Source organism: Gekko japonicus, unplaced genomic scaffold (assembly GCF_001447785.1).
Source record: "Gekko japonicus isolate JY-2015 unplaced genomic scaffold, Gekko_japonicus_V1.1 scaffold247, whole genome shotgun sequence".
In the NCBI taxonomy this organism is placed as follows: domain Eukaryota; kingdom Metazoa; phylum Chordata; class Lepidosauria; order Squamata; family Gekkonidae; genus Gekko; species Gekko japonicus.
The window spans coordinates 488,433-509,168 of NW_015166427.1; the positions used below are offsets into that span (position 1 = coordinate 488,433).

The following is a 20,736-nucleotide window of genomic DNA, read 5'->3' on the forward strand; positions in this document are numbered from 1 at the left end:
TCTTCCATCTGGAATCTGCAGCTGGTTCAAGTACACTGAGCTCATCTTCAAGCTACAGTGAAAGTTGCAACATTAGTAGTACCAGCTACTCGGACATTAAGGCATAACATCAAAGCTCCATCAAGACTCTTGTAAAGTTACTGTCTGGTAATGCAGGTACTGGACAGTAGATGAAATATAGAAACACCAGACTTCTGTTTCTTTTGGTTTCTTTCCGTGTTTAAATGGTAGTTTATGAAGTCTTCTTAAAGAGACCCAAATAAACATCTACGGAATTCATCAAGAGCATGGAGCAGTTGGAAGGATTGTTGGAAAGAAAGTCTTCTGGAAGTTGCATGTTAGAAATCTATCACTTTGCTAGAATTCAGTGCACCTTGCTGTGGATGGTGTGGGAAAATACTGTAAAGAAACCAGACTGTATTTGTTGGTGTAAATCTGTACAATAAAACAAGTATGAGGGTTAATGTGTATGGGTGAAAAAAAAAAAGAAAATTGATCTTTAAGCAAAAGTCTCATGTGGTAGATATATAATGTATGGAAAATCTTATACCATCAGGGGATTCAGTTTTGATCTGGCTATTCCTTCTGACTTTTTTAACCACTGTGCTTTAAATTGCCACAGGCTTTGTCACCAGCAAAGCTGGGGGGGCGGGGCGGAATGAGCAATTCCACTTTTAACAGAGACAATACTTTAAAGAAAATAGTCTGCAACAATGGCCTTTTTGAGAGGTTTTTTTTAAAATCACTAAACCAAATTCCATAACAAGGATAATTGTTTACAGAATGTTGGCAATTTGATAAGTACTTTGATAAAAACAAATCCTATTTTTTTAATTATGAAGAAAACCACTGAAACACATTTTATATTAGTTAAAAGTATTTCTCACTATTATCTAATATCATACACTTGTCATCAGCGCATAGAAGACAGCCCCAAATGAAAAAATGAAACTTTTCTATTAGCCCTGTAAACTAAACTCCTTTCTGCTATTAAAGATTGAGAACTGCGTTTAAAAAGAAACCTTTTATGAACAGAGTTTGTTTTTTTTAAAAACAGAACAAAAGGAAAGCCATAAACATGCCGTGTTCATCGTGTGAAATAAAGTAATGCGGTATAAGTTCCTCCCTCTCAGAGCCGTCTTACAAATGTAAACAGTTTATCAGTTCATTTATATCAAGATGGATTCTCCCATATTTCACATACTTCTGAATTCACGTAGAAGTCATGTAGATTGTTCCTCATTCATATATTATATAATGCAATGCCACTTGGGAATGGGTGCTGGACTTTCAGCACTTAGGTAAGCTAGGCAGCCATGGTATGGCAAGAAACAATTAATTTGGCCTTTTGCTTCCTGAACTGTTAACAAAGTCTTCGAGAGTCAAATTATGGTTCCAAACTCTAGAAGTAAATCTGGGCTCACAATTTACAATCAAGCTACGACTGACCCTGGTCAACAAATTTTTTTACATGTATCTGTCTGTTTATATGTATGTGTGTATGTATCAATGTAAAAAGATGTATTTATACTCTTCAGGCTGCTAAAGATGCTATTATGTAATTGGAGTTCTCTGAAAGGCAGCAGTGTGGAAGCTGTCCATGGCTTTACTTTAAGCCCCATTTCTGGCACAAGACGATGCATCTCTTCGAATTATGTTACGCAAGCAAGGCTGTACCAGTCAAGGCACAGCCTGTTCTGTTGCGATAATTAAAATAGCAATAGTCTTTGTAACTTATTTTGTAAATACAAGTGTTACAAAAAATATCCTATGTTGCTTCAAAACTTGTCCCTTCATGAAACACTGGAGGCAGCCCTGAAGGGGTCTGAGTACGCACCCAGTACAGACATGGGGGCTTTGCTCATATTCTTGCCATTCCATGTAGGGAGCGTGACAAACAATAAGCTACTCTTTTGTAGAGTTTTTTTAAGCAGTTTATTAATGCTCAGTCTCATGTGAAGGAGAAGTACTGGGGAAGGAAGACTGTGGAGAAGGCCCTTGTCTCAAGTCCTGTGCCTTTTCACCTAGCTCCTGACCATGTCTTCTCCCATTAGTCACAGGAATCATGTATCATTGCACTTTACTACTGCCCACATTTCAATTTTCTACTGCTGTTGTAAATTACTATTGCAGAATCAAATGTCTTTAATGTATGTATGAAACTTTGAATAAATGTCAGCATTTCTTGCTGGGGCCTATTAAGCACGGCTGTTTTCCCTCGCTTTCACCATACCATATCCATTGGGTTTTCTTTGTCATTCGGCATTGATTTTCCTCACTTCAGTGCTCAGTTCATTTTCTGGTCACTGTTTCCCCAGGTTTTCTGAGAGTGCTTTTGTGCCGATTTTTTCCTTGTTTCATTTCCAAGCCGAAGGTAATTCAAAAGCATACAGATTCCCTTGGATTTCCCACACAGACCCCTTTGCTGCCCCTCAAAGGTCATTCCACCCCACCCACGTCGAGGTCGTTCCTCCCACTCTGCATCTTCCACCATCCTTCCTCCTTCATTGTTGTACAAGCTCCATCGATTACCCTTTCCCTCACTGTTTTAATTTTTTTTTATAAGCGGCATAAGTTTAGCGATATGAGACTATTGCTAGTCTCGGATTGCTAAATAAAAAATAAATAAAATGATGCGGGGAAGTTTAAAAGGAGCTGTGTGAGGTTTAGTTTCCTGCTGGTATTTACTTGAAAGGGGGATCAGAGAAGAGGCAAACAGCAGCATCCCCAGTGCAAAAAAAAAAAAAAAAGGATTTCAGTGCAGCGTGCATCCCAGGTTAGACTACTGTAACTCAGTGTACGCAGGTCCACCCTTGAGACAGACCCGGAAAGTATAACTGGTCCAGAATACAGCAGCATGGGTTGGGTTCTAACAGGAACTCCATTAACAGCCCACATTCAGCTGGTGCCCCCCAAGAGCACTTTACTCAGGAGAGAAGAACTTACTGGTGGATCCCTGGCCTGAAAAGTATCCGGCTGTCCTCAACCAGAGCAAGGACCTTCTTGGCCTTGGCACCTACTTGGTGGAGCTCCCTGCTGGATGACATCAGGGCCCTGTGGGACTTAATGCAATTCCACAGAGCCTTGTAAGACTGAAATGTTTTGCCAAGCTTATAGTTGAGGATAGCAATGGGTTCCATCTAGCCTGGCTCCTCCTCTCCCCACTGAGAAAGGACACTAAGCGTTGTTGTTGTTGTTGTTATTTCAACTTCTATCCTACCCATTTCCTGCAAGCAGGACTCAAGGCAGCATACAACATACAGCAACACATAATAAATACATACCATAATAATAAAACAATAAAATACATACAGTACAGATAACTTAGCATTATCAGATGGCAGAACATATCTATCCCAAAGATAGTTGGGTGGCTAGCGTAAAATCATGTTCCACCCATGGGAGATTCTTAACCAGAAGAGTGGAGAATAAAAAGGGGGGGGAGGAGAACCCAGGAGGCCACCAGTCTCTAGCCGTCACTGTCCTCAACCATATGCTCGGTGGAATAACTCACAGGCCCTATGGAACTGAGCCAAGTCCCACAGGTCCTGCCAGAGGACTCCTCCCCCATACAAATTGCAGCCCTGTGCAAAGTGTGGTAGAGTTGCAGCCAACTTTGCACAGGCGTATGCACACGCATTGCCAACAATCACAGCTTGCAATGCCAGTGTCAGTGAGTTCTACCATGCATTTTGCACACTCAGTGTGTTCTCCCATATTATGAGATTGTGTGACTCTCTCCCATTTTTTACAGTGGCCGATGACGCAGCAGAGAATCCCCTAGTGCTTGGCAATGTGGAAAATGGGGCTTCGCAGCTGCTTGTCAGTTTCAGAAAAAGACTAGTCTGCTTCAACATCAGGTTTTCTCCTTTCTTCCCTTTCATTCCATGATCTAACACTAAAATGCATTAGTAAAACCAGAACCACGAGGATTTAAATGGAAGGTGCTTGCTGGACGCTACTGCACAGCTGCGATATGGCAATTGTGTAAACTTTTTAAAAAACTTTGGACACCACCCCCACACGTCACAAGTGATGTTTCCACCCTAATTTAGAAAAGTGCATTTTTTAATTGTAGCTGCAGAATAAATACACTGGAAGAAAAAAATAGTGCGTAAGGTGGGCACAGAATCCAAGGTCAAGCTTAAAGGCTTACTGCTTAGAAAATCTGCAGTAAGATGTGTGTGCATAATGGGCCTGGTTCTCACAACATGCTTGGTGGTGGAGTATGTGGTTTATTGTTTCATGGTCACTACAGAGTGTCATAACTGGTGCAGTGCGCTCACTGGTCCCCTCCTCTGCTCGAAGCAAGTGGGATGTTGTGCATGTGTCATATATAAATTCTGGCAGCATCTTGCCGAACCCAGAAAAACCTCTGTGCGGTGCACAATTATGCTTAACTTTTATTTCTCTGTTTTCAAGTACTGGGAGAGAACTTAATGGGATGGATCCAACTTACTTTTACACTCAGTCTTGCCCAGTTCTCCTGTTGCATATGGCTTTTGTCCATGTAGGTCTCATAGTCCCCAGCATAATCTTTTTGGGTGGTCGAAGAGGACCCTTCCTCCCTTTTTCATCAGCAGAAGATCTGGTTGGATCTACTCGAGTATGAACAACAACTTCATGCATTTATCTCAGAGCACATGTCTCACTCAGCTTCTCTTCATTCAGTGACTCTTGGCTGAATCTGTGAAGTGCTTTCATTGGAGAGTGAGGGTATGAGGTGACATGAAAGCTGTATAGTGTGACAGCCATTGTGCCATGTGAAAGTTGTGCATCAGGTGATGAAATGTGCACATATGAACACCCCATGTCAGTTTGGTGTAGTGGTTAGGAGCGCAGACTCTAATCTGGGAGAACTGAGTTTGAGCCCCCACTCCTCCACATGCAGCTGCTGTTGTGATCTTGGGTCAGTTACAAGTTGTTTCAGAGCTGTTCTCTCAGGAGCAGTCCATGAAAGAGCTCTTTCAGCCCCACCTAACTCACAGGGTGTCTGTTGTGGAGAGAGGAAGGGGACTGTAAGCTGCTCTCCTTTGGGTAGTGAAGGGCAGGGTATAAATCCAATCTCTTCCATTTCAGAGGCGCTTACTTCCATGTAAGTAAATTTAGGGTTAAGAGTCTGGTTGGGGCAGACAGGGCAACTGTGGGAGGTGAAGGTAAGTACAGGTCAAAACAAGGATGAAATACAGCTATTGTCCATTCCACTCAGTCTGCTAAGGGCAGTCATAGCCTACATGGACCCTATTCCAAGCACCCTATGTTATGGCTCTGAAATCATTTCTAAACATGGGGGAAATGTTGTCTTGGATGCCATGGTCAATCTCCACTGTTGGAAGGGTAGTTTATGTCATTATTTGCCTTTCTGGATTAATCTACCTGGGCATGAGTTTGCAGTCTGTAAAAACTCTTGCAGTTGAACATCAATCACGTATGCCTAATAAAAACACTTTGTGGGAAAGGGTCATACTTATGATGATTTGTGTGGGCTTTTTTTGTTATCTGTAAACCATCACCACTTCCCTTTCATCTTACAAATTTTCAGAAGTTATTACAATGACAGGAGGCATCTTGGATTTTCAGATTAAAAATGTATATGCTTCACAGGCTTAATAACAGTTTGGATTTCTCTCGTTTTGTCTGAGTAATTATTCAACAGGTCATTGTAGTGTGTGATGGAAGTAGCTGTGAACCTGTGTATTGTTCAGAATGTTTATCAAGTTGATAGGTCCCTGTATGTTTTCAGTACATGTGTGATATGTAATTGGGTTTTCTTTGCCTATAGTATGATATATTGGAGATAACGAGGAATATGCCTTTAAATCCTTGGCCTTTTTAATTGGATTCATAACACAGCTGAATGGAATTGAGTGGTTAGTTTCCACTAAGTGTGGTGATCTTGTTAACGTTGTCAAAGAGCTTTTTAGCCAACGTAGGCATAGTTAGCTTGACATTCTAAACAGAAGCACAGTGTCTGTTCATTATTCAGTGCCTGTAATTTAGAAACCTAACCCTGAAAAAACACTACATTCCTTAGATGTGAAGAGGTCTTTACTGTTTTATCTAGAAAGAATAGAACAAAAGGTTGCAGGCAATCTCCACACCTGTTTGTGTGCTTCTCTGGTAGTTCAAAGGGGAAGCCAGCATCTGTGCAAACAGTTTCTAGGTTAATAGTCTCGGCTATCCAACTGGGCTACGAGCAGGTCGTGCTACTATGTCCTCTGGAACGTCAAGTGTACTCTACAAGAGTGCAGCCAGCGCCAGCAGCATTTTGGAGAGGGACCCCTTTAAACGACATCTGCTCAACAGCGACGTGGTCATCTTCAGACACCTTTGTCAAGCTCTGTTCTGTGGGTGCGAATGTGAGAAGAGATCCAGCAGCTGCACTCCTTGTTCAACTGAAACTCACTCCATTTCCAAGGCAAGGACCTCTATAGTCTCCCAGTGTGGGACTGTAGAAGACTGAAGATGAAAACACTGTTACTTGCTCATTGAAGTGTCTTCTGTGCAGGCACACATTCCTTCCCTCCTACCCTGCTGTGAGTTCATAGGATGAAGTTACACCTGTGACACTCGCGGCAGCTCAGGAGGACTGAGGGAAAGGGGGCCCCTCCCTGCAGAGCACATGACTGTTGTGCAGTAAAATGGCCTGTAATGAGCTCTGCAGGGGAGGGACTCTCAGAGTGTTGAATAGTACCAGAATAGCTGTAAGAGTCTCTGGTGGCTGGCCTGGACAAGCTCAGTCCCCCTATGTGTCCCTGCACAGAAGACTCCTCAATAAACAACTTACAGGTAAGTGTGACACTGTTCTCCCCTGGAGGAAATGGCTACTTTGGAGGGTGGAGTCTATGGCATTATACCTTTGGAGGTCCCTTCCCTCCTCAATATCCACCCTCCCCAGCCTCCCCCACACACAAACAAATTTATAGGAATTTCCTAACGTCTTTCCCTCCTCTTGGCAATCTCCATATCCTCTCCCTGCCTCATTCTCTCCTTCTCAGCCATTCACCAATCTACCTTTTATCTGCCTCCCATCTTCAGCTACATTTTTTATTTATTTACTTCATTTAAACTCCATCTTTCTCCACAGTGGGGGCCAAAGCAGCTTACATTATTCCCTTCTCGCTTTTATCCACACAACTCTGTGAGGTTGGTTAGGCTGAAGGTATATGACTGGTCCAAAATCACTCAGTGAGCTTCCACAGCAAGATGGGGATTCGAACCTGGGTCTCACAGACCCTACTCTAAAAGTCTAACCACTACACCACCCTGACTTTCGTAGGGTGGCTGCTGTTGAACAGTAGCAAGAAGCCAGGCCTAGTTCAGTCATGCAAGTCGGGTGCTATGGAGTCACCCAGAAATGGCTTCCAGGCCTATGGTTGCCAACCTCCAGGTAGGACCTGGAAATATCCCAGAATTAAACTGAATTCCAGACAACATAGCTCTGTTCCCCTGGAGAAAATTACGGTTTTAGAAGGTGGACTCTATGGCATTATATTCAGCTGAGGCTGCTCTCCTCCCCAGACCCTGCCTTTCTCAGACTCTACCCCAAAGTCTCCAAGAAGTTTCCAACCTGGAGCTGGCAACCCTAGCCAGGCCTGGCCCCAATTAATTATCCCTCAAAGGCTAAAATAGGGCTGGAAAGGGCCCTTCCTTTTACTGACAGGCCAAGCCTGGAATATTGTGGCTGCCTAGCAACAGCTACTGAGGGAATATTTTGCTTAAAGCTACAGGTGCTCCTTTTTTCATTTTTGAGTTTTTAAAACTCCCCAATGTATTTTTAAAAAAATTTTTGCATTGTTCTGTAAACCTTAGGCCCCTTTCAGGTTTGTAGAAAGATATGTCTTGCTGCTTCACAGCTCCAGTCACCAGATTTAAGTATCCAAGGATGTGGCCAGCTTTGCTATTAGAATATAAGATAATGGTGTGATAGGTATCCTTGAAAGTTTCCTGTAGTTATATTACTGGAAATTCTTTGTAATCATATTATGTGGAGTAAATCTTTGTAGCACCTTACCACAGTAGGGTTGCTAGGTCCCTCCTGGCAACTGGCAGGGGATTGGGGAGGATTTACTGGGGGCAGGAGGGGGGCTCTGCTGATGTGCAGCGATGTGCCTACATTACTAACCACATGACCTGGAAATGACATCAGGGTGACACTCGAGTATTTGGGCAAAAACTCAATGATCATTTTGGCTTCTACTATCAAGTTTTTGCCCAAATACCAGAGCTCTGATGTGATGACACCACTTCTGGGGCATGTGGACAGTGATGTAAGCAAGTTGCTGCACATTTCCAGAGCTTCCCTCTTTTTCAGGGTAAGTTCCCCTTGCTAGCCAGCTGATCATAGCTTGGCAGTGGAGCCTGGCAACGGGGGACCCCCCGCCTCCACTGGGGGTCTGGCAACCCTATACCAGCAGTGGTAGTTGATTTATTATTTTTTACCTTGCTACCATTTAAAGTCCTGTTAAAAGGCTGTGCAGGCCCAACTCTAATCACAGTATTCTTGTTTCCTCGCCCCATGCCTTTTCAAGTACCAAAACAGCCACAGGGGTAGCCCTAAGGCTGCAATCCCAAGAGCACTTTCCTGGGAGTAAGCCCCAGTGAAAAATATAGGACTTCTTAGTAGATTTGCTTAAGATTGCTCCCTAAATCCAGCACCTTAAATCCAGCAGTATCTGTTACATCACATTGGCTGTTAACTGTACTGGATGTTACGTTTTTCCGTTCTTTCTCCTGTAGTGCCTCAGCACCCCTCCTCCAACAAAAGTAACTGAAGCAGAGAACTTTGGTCACAAAGGTCGTGCTGAAATATCCGTTCACTGTTTGGACACTGGTCGGTTTCATCATGGTCTCCCGGCACTGCGGCATTCTGTGTTTCTGCTTTTTCCTGATATATCCTCTTTTGCTGACTGCAGGTATGATTTAAGAGATGATCAAAATTTACATTTAAAAAATGTTATAGTGGTTCGGTGTCTCATGAACAACGCTCTGAACAAAGAAATTATTACACGCTATATCCCAAAATTGAAACTGTTTTGTATGATAGTGGAGTTTATTCCTTTACCGAATGATCAAAATAGAAAAGCCTGTTGTTGGGTTTAATCTGGTGTTTCACTGTTACATCGATTTTTCAGGTTCCAAACTATGAGATCAGAACACCAGCAGATTTGCTCTTCTGATATATATATATATATTTAAATATAACATTATCAGTTATTTAATACATTCAAATAGAAGCAGGTTGTGCCTATGAAAGCTATAGGAAAAGCTGTAAAGAAAAGCAACTTAGATATCTATGTGTTTAAATATTCACACGTTCATTTCAAAATTGCTTACCGTGATTGTAAAGGATTTGGATTTTTTTAATCATTTAGGTTCATGGTGTTTTGTTCATGGGCCCTGCTAGTTCGTTTTTAAAAATTAAACAACAGCAATTAAAAATGCCCAACTTATTAGGACTACAAGTTACAGCTAGATTTTGAATTTTATTTTAAAAATCATTTTCTCAGGACTTGATCATAGCTCTGCAATTTAAAATTACTTCAGAATGTAACCTCAGATTTTAGTAAACCCACAAAGTGTGTCAGAAAAATTATTTTTTGTGTACAAAACGTAGAGTGTCACCAAGTAGCACCAAGGCATCTTGGCTCTATGTCAGCTTTTTACTATCAAAGGTATGGATGGAGGTACCTGAATTCCTGGTCTGGAATGACTGGCCTCAGCGTGGAATGACAGTCCCCAGGAGTAGCAGAAGCATTCTGTGACTGGAATGACAGCCCCAAGGAGTAGCAGAAGTGTTCTGGAACTAGAGTGACAGCCTCCCAAGGTCCTTAGGAATAAAATTAGTGCTCTGGGACTGGAATGACCAGGTCCCATCCTTTTCTTGCAGAAAAATTGGGAACCTCTTTTTTTACAGGAGGGTTAACCCATTTCTCCCAATTTAATGGACACAGCCCCGGTAGCATTAAAAATGGGCAGCCACAGTTGCCTTTGCTAGGCAATCAATCACAATAGGATTGCCAATTGTTCAAGCCTTGACTTTTGTCAGGAAAAGTGGGGGGCTTTCAAGGCCTGTTCTGGCCTTTGAGAGGAGGACTTATTGGGGCCCAGCCTGGCATCAACCACTGGGTGACTTGATACCATGCATGAATCACCCAGGGCTGGCTGCTTGCTACTGTTTAGAGGCAGCCACACCATGAAAGCCAGTGTGGTGTAGTAGTTAGAGATTCAGAATAGGAACGGGTAGACCCTGTCATGGAAACTCACTTAGTGATCGTGGCCTAGTCACCTTCTCCCAGCCTAACCTGCCTCACAGGGTTGTTGTGAGGATAAAATGGAGGAGAATTGTGTAAGCTGATTTGAGTCCCCTATTGGAGGAAAGGTGGGGTACAAATCAAGTAAATGAGTAATACATATAGCTGAAGATAGAGGGTAGATAAAAAAGCTGGTGGTAGGTGCGAAGGAGAGAAGGAAGCAAGGAAAGGTGAGGATATGGGGGAAATGATGTGCCCCCAGCAGGGTCATGGTTCAGTGGCAGGCCATCTGCCTGGCATGCAAAACGTCTCAGGTTCAGTCCCTGGCATCTCTAGTTTAAAAAATCTGACAGTAGGGTATATGAAAGACCTGGAGAACAACTGTCAGTCTGAGTAGACAATGGTGGGCCAAGGGTCTAATTCATTATAAGAAAAAGAAGAGAAGAGATTGGATTTATACCCCCCACCCTTCACTACCTGAAGGAATATCAGAGCGGCTTACAATCTCCTTTCCCTTCCCCTCCCCACAATAGACACCCTGTGAGGTAGGTGGGGCTGAGAGAGCTCTCCCGAGAACTGCTCTTGAGAGAACAGCTCTGAGAGAGCCATGACTGACCCAAGGTCACACCAGCAGCTGCACGTGGAGGAGTGGGGACTCAAATCCGGTTCTCCCAGATTAGAGTCTGAGCTCCTAACCACTGCATCTAACTGGCTCCATAAGGCAACTTCATGTGTTTCCCCCGCTGAACAACGGGGCCTGCCCAACATCACCAAATAGGGTGAATTCAGCCAGCCAATAATTTTTTTTACAGTCTTCTTAAATCACAAGGAAGCCAGCAATATGCTACGAAGAAAAAAGCGATCCAATTCCTTCCTGGAAGAGCTGAAAGCAGGGTCACTGCAGCGAGAATGCATAGAAGAGAAGTGTTCATTTGAGGAAGCCAGAGAAATCTTCCAGGATAACAGAAGGACTGTAAGTAATGTAGCCGCTGAGAGAGGGGTCTTCCATTGTCCTGGGGTTTTAAATGCATCTTCCAGTTTTAATGACAAAGTGACTTGGAATTTAGGAGTTGAAAATGGGTAACAAGGTGGTGGTGTTGCAAACAAAGCAATGCCTGGATTTCCATGGGCACAAGGGGGTTAATTTTAGCTGATGCTGCTCCTCGGGACAGCCCCCGCCCCCAAATAGCTTGGGAGAGGGAGACCAACAAAAATTGCCTTCCCTTGCAGGTGTAGAAATCTAGGCAGGATCAAAGCTAGATGATTTTACAAGGAAGTAAAATTCATGTTAAACTCTATTATGGTTATATTATTATGTTTACAATAAGAAGCCCCTTGGCGTAGTGGCATAAGGAACAGCAAGCATATTTATCATTGGCGCAGGCTGCAGAATCTTTGTGGCTTTCAAGAGAAGCCTGGTCTGCCTCATCTGGCAGCAATGCTTTGGGAACTGGGCTGGTGACGGCGCTTTTGCCAAAAGTGGTGATCTCACATTTCCTCCTTTTTCTGGCCTTGTGCACTGAACCGGAAACGGAAATTCTGGCAACAGTGATGTCATGTCACTCATCTTCTGTTGCTGCCCTTTGTCAGGGGCAGAAGGAAAAAGAAACGCAGCATTGCTGCTTTGGGTGGCAGCCATGCTTCCAGTATGTTATCTGGTCTGTTTGAAGACAAGAAGTTGAGCTAGATCGGGGTGGCCAAACTGTGGTTTAGGAGCCACATGCAGCTCTTTCACACATATTGTGCCGCTCCCGGCAGGATGGCTAGGGAAGCCAAGAGGAGGCATGCCTCCCCAGTTGGTCTTCCCTTCCCCAGCCGTTGTTCACCTCCCTGGGTAGGCTTGGGGCGAGCAGAGAAAGAAAGCAACTTTAACTTTTAATGTATTCTCAAAGTCCCCCCCCCCCGCCAGTCCGCTTGGAGAATGCATTTATCTCTTTGAATCCCTCCTCCAAGCCAAGCCAGCCGGCGTGTGGGCATGGGGAGGGGGCTGGAGAACACATTTAAAGTTGCTTTCTTTCCACTCCTGCCTGCCTGCCTCCCTCCCCATTTATTTGCTTTCTTTCCACCTTTCTCTCTCTCTTTCTTACTCTCTTTTCCCCTTCCTTCCTCCCTCCCCCATCTATTTGCTTTCTTTCCACATCTTGCTTTCTTTTCACCTTTCTCTCTCCCTTCCTTCCTTTCTCTTTCTCTCTCCCTTCCTTCCTCCAACTCCCTCATCTATTTGCTTTCTTTGTTTCTCTCTTTCTCCCTCTCCTTCTTTCTTTCCACCTCTTTCATTCTTTCAAGCTTTCTCTTTCTCTCTTCCTTCCATTGTTCCTCTCCCTCGCTCACCATCTATTTGCTTTCTTTCCATCTTTCTTTCTCTTTTTCTATTTCTCCCTTCCTTCCTCTCTCTCTCTTCCTTCCTTCCTTTTACTTCCCTCCCTCCCCATCTATTTGCTTTCTTTGTTTCTCTCCACCTCTTTTATTCTCTCTCTCTCTGACAAATAAATATAATTAACAAACACATAGAAGAAGAGGAGATTGGATTTATATCCCACCACTTGGAGTCTCAGAGTGGCTTATAAACTCCTTTCCCTTCCCCTCCCCACAACAGACACCCTGTGAGGTAGGTGGGGCTGAGAGAGCTCTTTCCAGAACTGTCCTTGAGAGAACAGCTCTGACAGAACTATGGCTTGCCCAAGGTCATCCAGCAGCTGCAAGTGGAGGAGTGGGGAATCAAACCCGGTTCTCCAAGAAGATATCTGTATTATGCTCAAGGACTGGGCTGTGTTAGGACTCCCAGAAGAGGTAACTAGCTAGCTTTCTTGTTTTTCTGTGCATTTTTACTGCCACTGAATTATGTGCCTTTTTCTTGAATGTTTTCAATTAAGCTCTGCTTTGCTTTATTATGTGTGTGTTACTCGGTGAGTTGCTGAGACCAAACCCAGGAACAGCTTGGCTTGGTTATGTTACCACAGCAAGGCAGGGTCAGCCCTGACAACCATCTGCCCCAAATAAGAGTTTTGGGGAACTCAAAAGCCTGCATGTTTATGTGGCATTGGGTTGGTCCTAATAACATGTATTACTTGGATCGTGGTCTTGGCTTTTTGGATTTCTCTTCTGGACTAGCACTGCTATAAACAATTTACAATACTATTGCCCCAGTGTTGCAGATTGGGGATTGCAACTTCAGTAATTTACTCAAGGCCACTAAATGAGTTTGTGGCAGAAGTAAGATGTAAGCTAGGGCATTCCAAGGTCATAGTTCGTTTTCTGCTTATGAACTATTGTAGGGGTATGATAGCCTTTCTTTAGCTGTTAGGGTGAAGATACTTCTTGTAGTTGTGAAAAGAACAGCTGCTAACATATGGAGACATCCTTTTGCATGATTTGCTTCTTCTTTCTCCCACATCCTACCCCATTCTGCCTAGATGGAATTCTGGAACACCTATGCAGGTAAGTCAATTCATACAAACATTGTTGTGCAGTGCTTCCTACTAGAGTTCTTTCCAAATGTTTTGCTGACCCCAAATACTTTTACAGATCCCAATAGTTGCGACTCCAACCCTTGCCAGAATGGTGGGACGTGTAAAGATGATTATCAGAGCTATATGTGCCTGTGTCCTGTCGGGTATGAAGGCAGAAACTGTGAAACAGGTCAGACGGTGATAATTGCCATAAATAGCTTTTAAATTATATTTAGAATTCAAATCCAAGGCATTTCAAATGTATATGTATATGTGGTTCATGCATTTGAGATATTTAGGAAATGTGTGTGTGTTTTGAAGGGGAAGGTTTTGTTCTTTTTTAATTAGGAGTGCTTTCCAAATGGGGCTAGGAGGCAGATATAAGATTTGTGCAAACATGTGTGTGTAGGGCAATGTGTGTGTACAGAACAGGCTTCAGCCTCCTGCCCTCACCATTTTCCTGACTTGAAATTGTCCTAACACCTCAAAGAAATATTGCAGTGGGAAAGACTGAAGTCCACATGCACCATAGTCGTTCAACAGATGAAACATCACACACACTGAGGAACTAATGTCACTGTTACACAGGGTGGGACCTCAGACCCAGCCTATGTCTGTGACACCACCTATATTATCATTTCCATTGCGAAACACATGCAAAAGTTGTGCTTGCTGGTGAAAGAATCACAGTTTTCCAGGAGTTATGCCCTATGAGGGGCTATGGCTCAATGGTAGAGCATCTGCTTGACATGCAGAAGGTCCCAGGTTCAATTCCTGGCATCTCCAGTTAAAGTATCTGGCAGTAGATGATGTGAAAGACCTCTGCCTGAGACCCTGGAGAGCTGCTGCCAGTCTGAGTAGACATTACTAACTTTGATGGACCAACAGTCTGATTCAGTATATGGCAGCTTCATGTGTTCATGAGAGCCAGCATGTTGTGGTGGTTAAAAGCAGCTGACTCTAATCTGGAGAACAGGGTTTGATTCCCCACTCCCCCTCCACATGAAGACTGCTGGATGACTTTGGGCCAGTCACAGTTCTCTCAGAACTCTTTCAGCCCCACCTACCTCATAAGCTGCCTATTGTGGGGAGGAGAAGGAGGAGAAGGAGACTGAGCATTTTCTGAAAGTTGGGTGCATTTCTGCCATACGTCTGACTCACACAAGGTCCATGGGAGGAGGCTGAAATTGGTTTCCAGTTCCTTATGCTATCTTCCTAGTTCCTTATTTGTTCCTAGTTCCACAAATATTGAAACCATTTTTAAAATGCTGCACCCAAAAACACACCTTGGACTACCACATATAATACACCTCCACATTCAGCAGACTCTGACCTCCAAGTGGACCTGTGCTGTTTTGTGGTCCAAAGACCAGTTCTTGCACCAACTGCTCCAAACTGAAATGCCCCCAGGACAAAGGCACATTAGGAAATGGAGGGAGCTGAACCCCCAAATAATCTTTGGACCACCCTGAAGCACACATCATCGGGCTCCAGAGACTGTAATCTACAAGAGGACATGCACTGGTGCCTGGTCCAAGCACTGGTTCTAGCACCAAGAGCTTCTACTTGGGATGCCTCCAAGAAGCTTGTATTGGGCAGAAGTTTTGAATAAGGAACTGGAACAGCTGTTCGCCCTCAGTGTAGGAGTGAGGGAATCAGCATGTCTGGACACTGGGGGGCGCTACATCACCCTAAAGGTGTATAGGTGTTACCTCCTTGAATGAGATGCCTCTCTTTGTCTTAACCTGGAAGCTGCCCTCTGACCCCTCCTCTCTCTCCCTCTCTCTCCCTCTCTCTCTCTCTACCTACATGGCCATGGAGACTGTCTCTGCAGGTCTCTCCTGTGCATACAAGTGCCCTCGTACTCCCACACACATGATGCTGGACAAGCTGGCCATTTGCGATAGGGAAAGTACTCTTTAGATAATGTAGCCCGAATGTGAACTGGATCTACTTGAATAAATCCAAGTTTACCCTTTTTTGGCAATATACTTCTTGGGAGACTTACTTACTGCGCTCAGTATCACGCTTCTATGACAGGGCAAACTCTGCTATGTTAATCAAATATCTCAATATTCTGCACCCCAAAATAAGCTTTGGAGCACCACATATCATATAGCCCCACATAGAGCAGACTCTGACCTCCAAGTGGAATTATGCTGTTTCCTGGTTGAAAGAACAGTTCTTGTTCATCATTGTGTCTTCTGCGCAGTTCCACATGGGACTGTGCAGGCCGGCCACGGAGAAAACTTTTAAGCTTCTAGAAGATTGAGGTCGAATCTGCATTGGTATCTTCCCATGCTTTGGCAACGTTCCCGCTCCGTCTCAAAAAAAGATGTCTACATCTCTTTTGGATTCGCTCTCCTACTGTACTATTTTAATTTCTACTAGGGCTGCCAAGTGGAGGCGGGGGGCGGGTAAACCCCCGCTTTGGAGGCCCGATTTCTGACGCCACGGAATCGGGCCCCGGGGGGAACCCCACCCCTGCGTGCGTGTCACCAGGAAGTGATGTGGGCACGCCGGGCACGCTGGGGGCAAGACAAATAGACTGATTCTCTGAAACTGTTGCCCTACCCTTCTCAACACCAAAGCCCTGCATGTCTCCAGTGTCAAAGCCTGAAATAAACTCAGCACTGGAGAACTGCTTCACCTTGACATCAGAGCCCGGCATCGCCTCGACTCCATCTTTCTGACTCTCCTAGTCATTGGAGCCTCAGCAAGAAGAGGAGTCAGCCGAGACACCCCTGAATGCCACCAACATTGGTGGGAGGAGCTTGGGTCCCCCTAGTCTTCAGAGGGTGATGTCTATAGGGTCCCTCTCTCATCAGCGGGACCAAATCAGCACAGAGTTGGTGGGCTACCTTTCACTCATCCTCCACAGGATTTTTTTCCCCACAGGGACCATTGGGTTTTTACCCTGGCATGTATATGCCACCTTGGTAGATCCCCACCAGTCATATACACTGTGGCAAGTTCCTTTTCACCAACCTCCTACAGTTTGGTGTAGTGGTTAAGTGCAACGGACTCTAATCTGGAAGAACTGGGTTTGATTCCCCACTCCTCCACATGCAGCCAGCAGGGTGACCTTGGGTCAGTCACAAGTTGTCTCAGAGCTGTTCTCTCATGAGCAGTTCTTGAAAGAGCTCTCTTGCCACTGCCTACCTTACAGGGTGTCTGTTGTGGGGAGAGGTAGGGAAGGAGATTGTAAGCCACTCTGGGAGTCTGAGTGAAAGGTGGGTATAAATCCAATTCTTCTCCTGTGCCCCCCTATAAATGGCCTTCAACTTCTACCAGATGAGAGACAACTTCGGCATTGGCGGGACACTCTCCATCAGAGCCAGAGGAAGGCGGTGAACAGGATGCTTAAGATGAAGCAGAATGCCTGTCCATGCCTTCTCCCAAGGATGCCATGGGAGATCCCTTGCCTATTTCACCAGCTGAGGACTTAAAACTGTGCTCAGAGCAGGTGAAATTACTATGAATATATTGTGCTACCATTTGGGTTGGCTACAGTGGCATAGACTCTCCATCCCAAGACCCATCATTAAGCATAGTGAAACTCAGATGATATGAACACACTCCCTGCGGGACTTGTTACAGTTTTGCAGGGCCTGTAAGACAGAGCTGTTCCACCAGGCCATTGGCTGAGATGGCGGACACCCAATTATTTTGGTCTCCCCTGCTGAGAATCTGCCTGTTGTAATCCACCTGCGTGAAAGAGTGAACATCGCACCTTCAGCCGGCAGGCCACCTCTCTGTTGCTTGTTTCAGCTCTCCTGAACAATTATGTTTTACACATTCTGGAATCACTGGAACATGAGAGCCCCCCTGACCTGTTTCAGCATGCCATTCCACAGGGTGGGGGCCACAACAGAGGAAGCATGGGTACAAGCCATTGCTGAACTTGCCCATTTGTAGTGTGGCAACCGCAGAAGGCCCTGAATGGATGAGCGAAGCTGTCGTGGCGGAGCGTAGGTGGTGCAGATATGAGGGTCCGAGACTACGAAGAGCTTTGTATGTGATAACCAGTACCTTGCACTGAACCCACCCCAACAGCATACAATTAAACATAAAAAACAGTAACATATTTTCTTTGCACCTAGCAGGCACAAAGTTGTTGGCATAAATTATAACACTGGACGGCATCAGGAGATTAGGTGCACCAGTGGTTAGAGGGCCCTGTGAAGGTGTGATTCTGAAGCCTGAGCACCAGGTTTTGGACCTGGTTCCTCCTCCTCCTCCTCCTCCTCCACATTCTCCCCACTAGCTTGCTGTTCCTTAGAGCGTCCCAGGCTCGCTCCCAGCCAAAGTCCCTCTCTATCCCAGGCGTGCAACACAAGGAGGTATCTCAATGCAAGGTAGCTTCAGGTAGTTTGGTGACGGGAACAGATGGGGGAGCACCGTGCTGCTACACGTGATGATGGGAACTGCAAACCCCTTAGATTCCACTCTAGACATCAACACTGTGCCTTACATGGGTATAAAAAAAATGCACAGAAGTAGAGTCGTGATCACAACATAAGAATGATTGCCTCCAAAACCCTTAAAAGATCTTAGAATCATCGCTTCCCAGATCGCTGAGGGCTTTACAGAGAACAACAAACAGTAGTATGATGATGGAGGTACTGGTCTAAAGTTTACACCTAGGACAAGGGAATGTTGTGAATATGCATGGTTGAAAGCTTATTTTGGGTGCCAGAGCCAGTGACTGGACCAGGCACCAGTGCATGTCTCTGGAATCTGGCGATGTGTGATTTGGTCTGGTCCAAAGTGTTAAGTCGTGTGCTTAACAAAGAGTCGGAGAGTGATTCAGCAAGAATTGCGGTTTATTCTTCAGCTTGGTTACGATCGCCAGCCAGAACCATCATTCGAACCACTCGAGCCAAAAGACAAGCACTGGCTGCTCTGTATTTAAACATCCCCGGCTAGTGTAGCCACACCCCCTGTACAAATAACAACCTATTTTCCCGCGTTTTATACGGTTTGAATTCCGGCTCTAAGGTCCCTGTCGGCCACCCCCTCCATACCCAGTTTAGAACACGACTGAGCACAGAGTCTTTAGCTGTCGCAGCAGCAATGTCCTTTACTGACACGGGTGCCTCCGGCAGTTCCTCAATAGCCAGAACTGAGCAAGTAGGAGCAGGGTCCAAGTCCTGGCCGGGCAGAGGGCAGCGGCTGAGCGCATCAGCGTGTCCAATCGCCTTACCCGGCCGGTGTTCCAAGTCGAATTCATACGCCGAAAGGAACAATGCCCATCGCAACATGCGAGCGGACATAACATTAGGGAGTTGCCGGTCCTGGGCAAAAATCCCTAGCAAGGGCTTGTGGTCCGTTACCAAAATAAAACGTCTTCCAAATAGAAAGTCATTAAACTTTTTAACAGCAGAAACAAGTGCCAAAGCCTCTTTATCAATCTGTGCGTAGTTTTTCTCTGCTGCTGTTAACGACCTGGAATAGAACGCTACGGGGGCCTCCCGTCCGTCCGGCATAACATGGCTCAGAACCGCCCCCACCCCATATGGGGACGCATCAGCAGCCAACACTAGTAACTTGTTCTCATCATAATGTGTCAGCACAGCATCTGATGATAGCAATGTTTTCACCCCCTTAAACGCTCGTTCGTGCTCCGGGCCCCACCTCCACTTGGTGTCCTTGTGCAGGAGGTTATGCAATGGGGCAGCCACCGACGCCTTATGGGGCAAAAAGGCGTGATAGAAATTAAGGAGTCCTAAGAAGGACTGGAGCTCCTTTTTTCCCTGTGGCCGTGGCGCGTGCTGTATTGCGGATACCTTATCGTTTGTGGGGTGGACCCCGAACTCATCCACCCGGAATCCCAAGAATTCAACACTGTGAACACCCACCAGGCATTTAGACCTTTTTACCTTGAGCCCCGCATCGGAAAAACGCTTGAGTACTTCTCTGACTCGATTCAACAATTCATCTTCGGATTTGCCCGCTATTAGCACATCATCAAAATACGGCACCGTGCCGGGCACTCCCCTCAGCAATCCCTCCATGAGACTTTGGAAAATCCCTGGTGCAACGTTCACTCCAAATTGGAGTCGGTTCACTCTGAACGCCCCTCTGTGCGTTACTATCGTTTGGGCTTCAGCGGCCTCCTTTGTTACCGGGAGTTGCTGATATGCTTGGGCTAGGTCGAGTTTTGCGAATATTTTGCCCCCTCCCAGTGACGCTAAAACGTGACTGATGACCGGGACAGGGTACGAATGCTGCTGCAAGGCTTTGTTAATGGTGCACTTGTAGTCAGCGCATATCCGAATTGACCCGTCAGGTTTAATAGGAGTTACTATGGGAGTTTCCCATTTGCCAAAAGGGACTGGTTCCAAAACTCCTTGTTCAACCAACTTATCGAGTTCAGCCTCGATCTTTGCCTTAAACGGAATGGGCACTTTTCTGTACTTAAGGCGGATGGGCCTAACACCCGGATCCAAGTCAAAAGACACTGGGGGACCGTTATACCTTCCCAAACCTCCCCCAAACACTTCAGGAAATTCAGAATATAATACAGCCCATTTATTTTCTACAACACTGTTAACTCCCACAACAGCAATACCCAGAGGGTCAAACCAGTCCAACCCGAGCAGGTTGGTGCGGTTCCCCTCAGCTATTAAGCATGACAACACAGCACATTTCCCTTTGAACTCTACTGTGAACGAATCCCTCCCTGCCAGAGGAATTCGATTTCCCTGGAAATCGGACAAGCGGGTGTCCGCAGCCCGCAACCTCCGTCGACTCCGCGTTGGAAACAGCCTGTGCCACGTCTGCGTCGATAGAACGGTGACCGCCGACCCGGAATCCACCTCCATCTCGCACGGCGCGCCGTCGAGGCAGAGGGAGACGGGGATCTTCTGCTTGCTGTTTGTGCTGCAAATGGTGGCCTCTGATGACAGGCTTCCAGTCATCTGTCGGTTGTCTTCTTTCGTTGCGGCTCGGGGACGTTGGTGCCGTCGGGGCGATGATGCGGGTGACGGCTTGTTCGCTGCTCTGCATACCCGGGCAACATGCCCCCGCTT

At 45.5% G+C, this 20,736-nt stretch overlaps 2 protein-coding genes and 1 non-coding gene across 3 annotated transcripts in view; all 3 read left to right on the plus strand.

Annotated features, from left to right (window-relative positions):
* Positions 1-113, plus strand: part of MCF2L (MCF.2 cell line derived transforming sequence like) — an 83,023-nt gene extending 82,910 nt beyond the window's left edge. Inside the window, exon 31 of the mRNA XM_015411753.1 lies at positions 11-113. Coding sequence (XP_015267239.1) covers positions 11-107 — 97 coding nt within the window. The 3' untranslated portion in view covers positions 108-113. The remainder of the gene's footprint in view (positions 1-10) is intronic.
* An 8,695-nt stretch (positions 114-8,808) lies between these two features.
* LOC107110910 (coagulation factor VII-like) overlaps positions 8,809-20,736 on the plus strand; it is a 26,177-nt gene continuing 14,249 nt past the window's right edge. The window contains exons 1-4 of the mRNA XM_015411754.1: positions 8,809-8,915; positions 11,066-11,226; positions 13,667-13,691; positions 13,779-13,892. Of these exons, the coding sequence (XP_015267240.1) occupies positions 8,846-8,915; positions 11,066-11,226; positions 13,667-13,691; positions 13,779-13,892 (370 nt within the window). The 5' untranslated portion in view covers positions 8,809-8,845. The remainder of the gene's footprint in view (positions 8,916-11,065; positions 11,227-13,666; positions 13,692-13,778; positions 13,893-20,736) is intronic.
* On the plus strand, positions 14,417-14,488 carry TRNAV-GAC. The gene has a single exon. It is a non-coding gene; the product is annotated as a tRNA-Val (tRNA).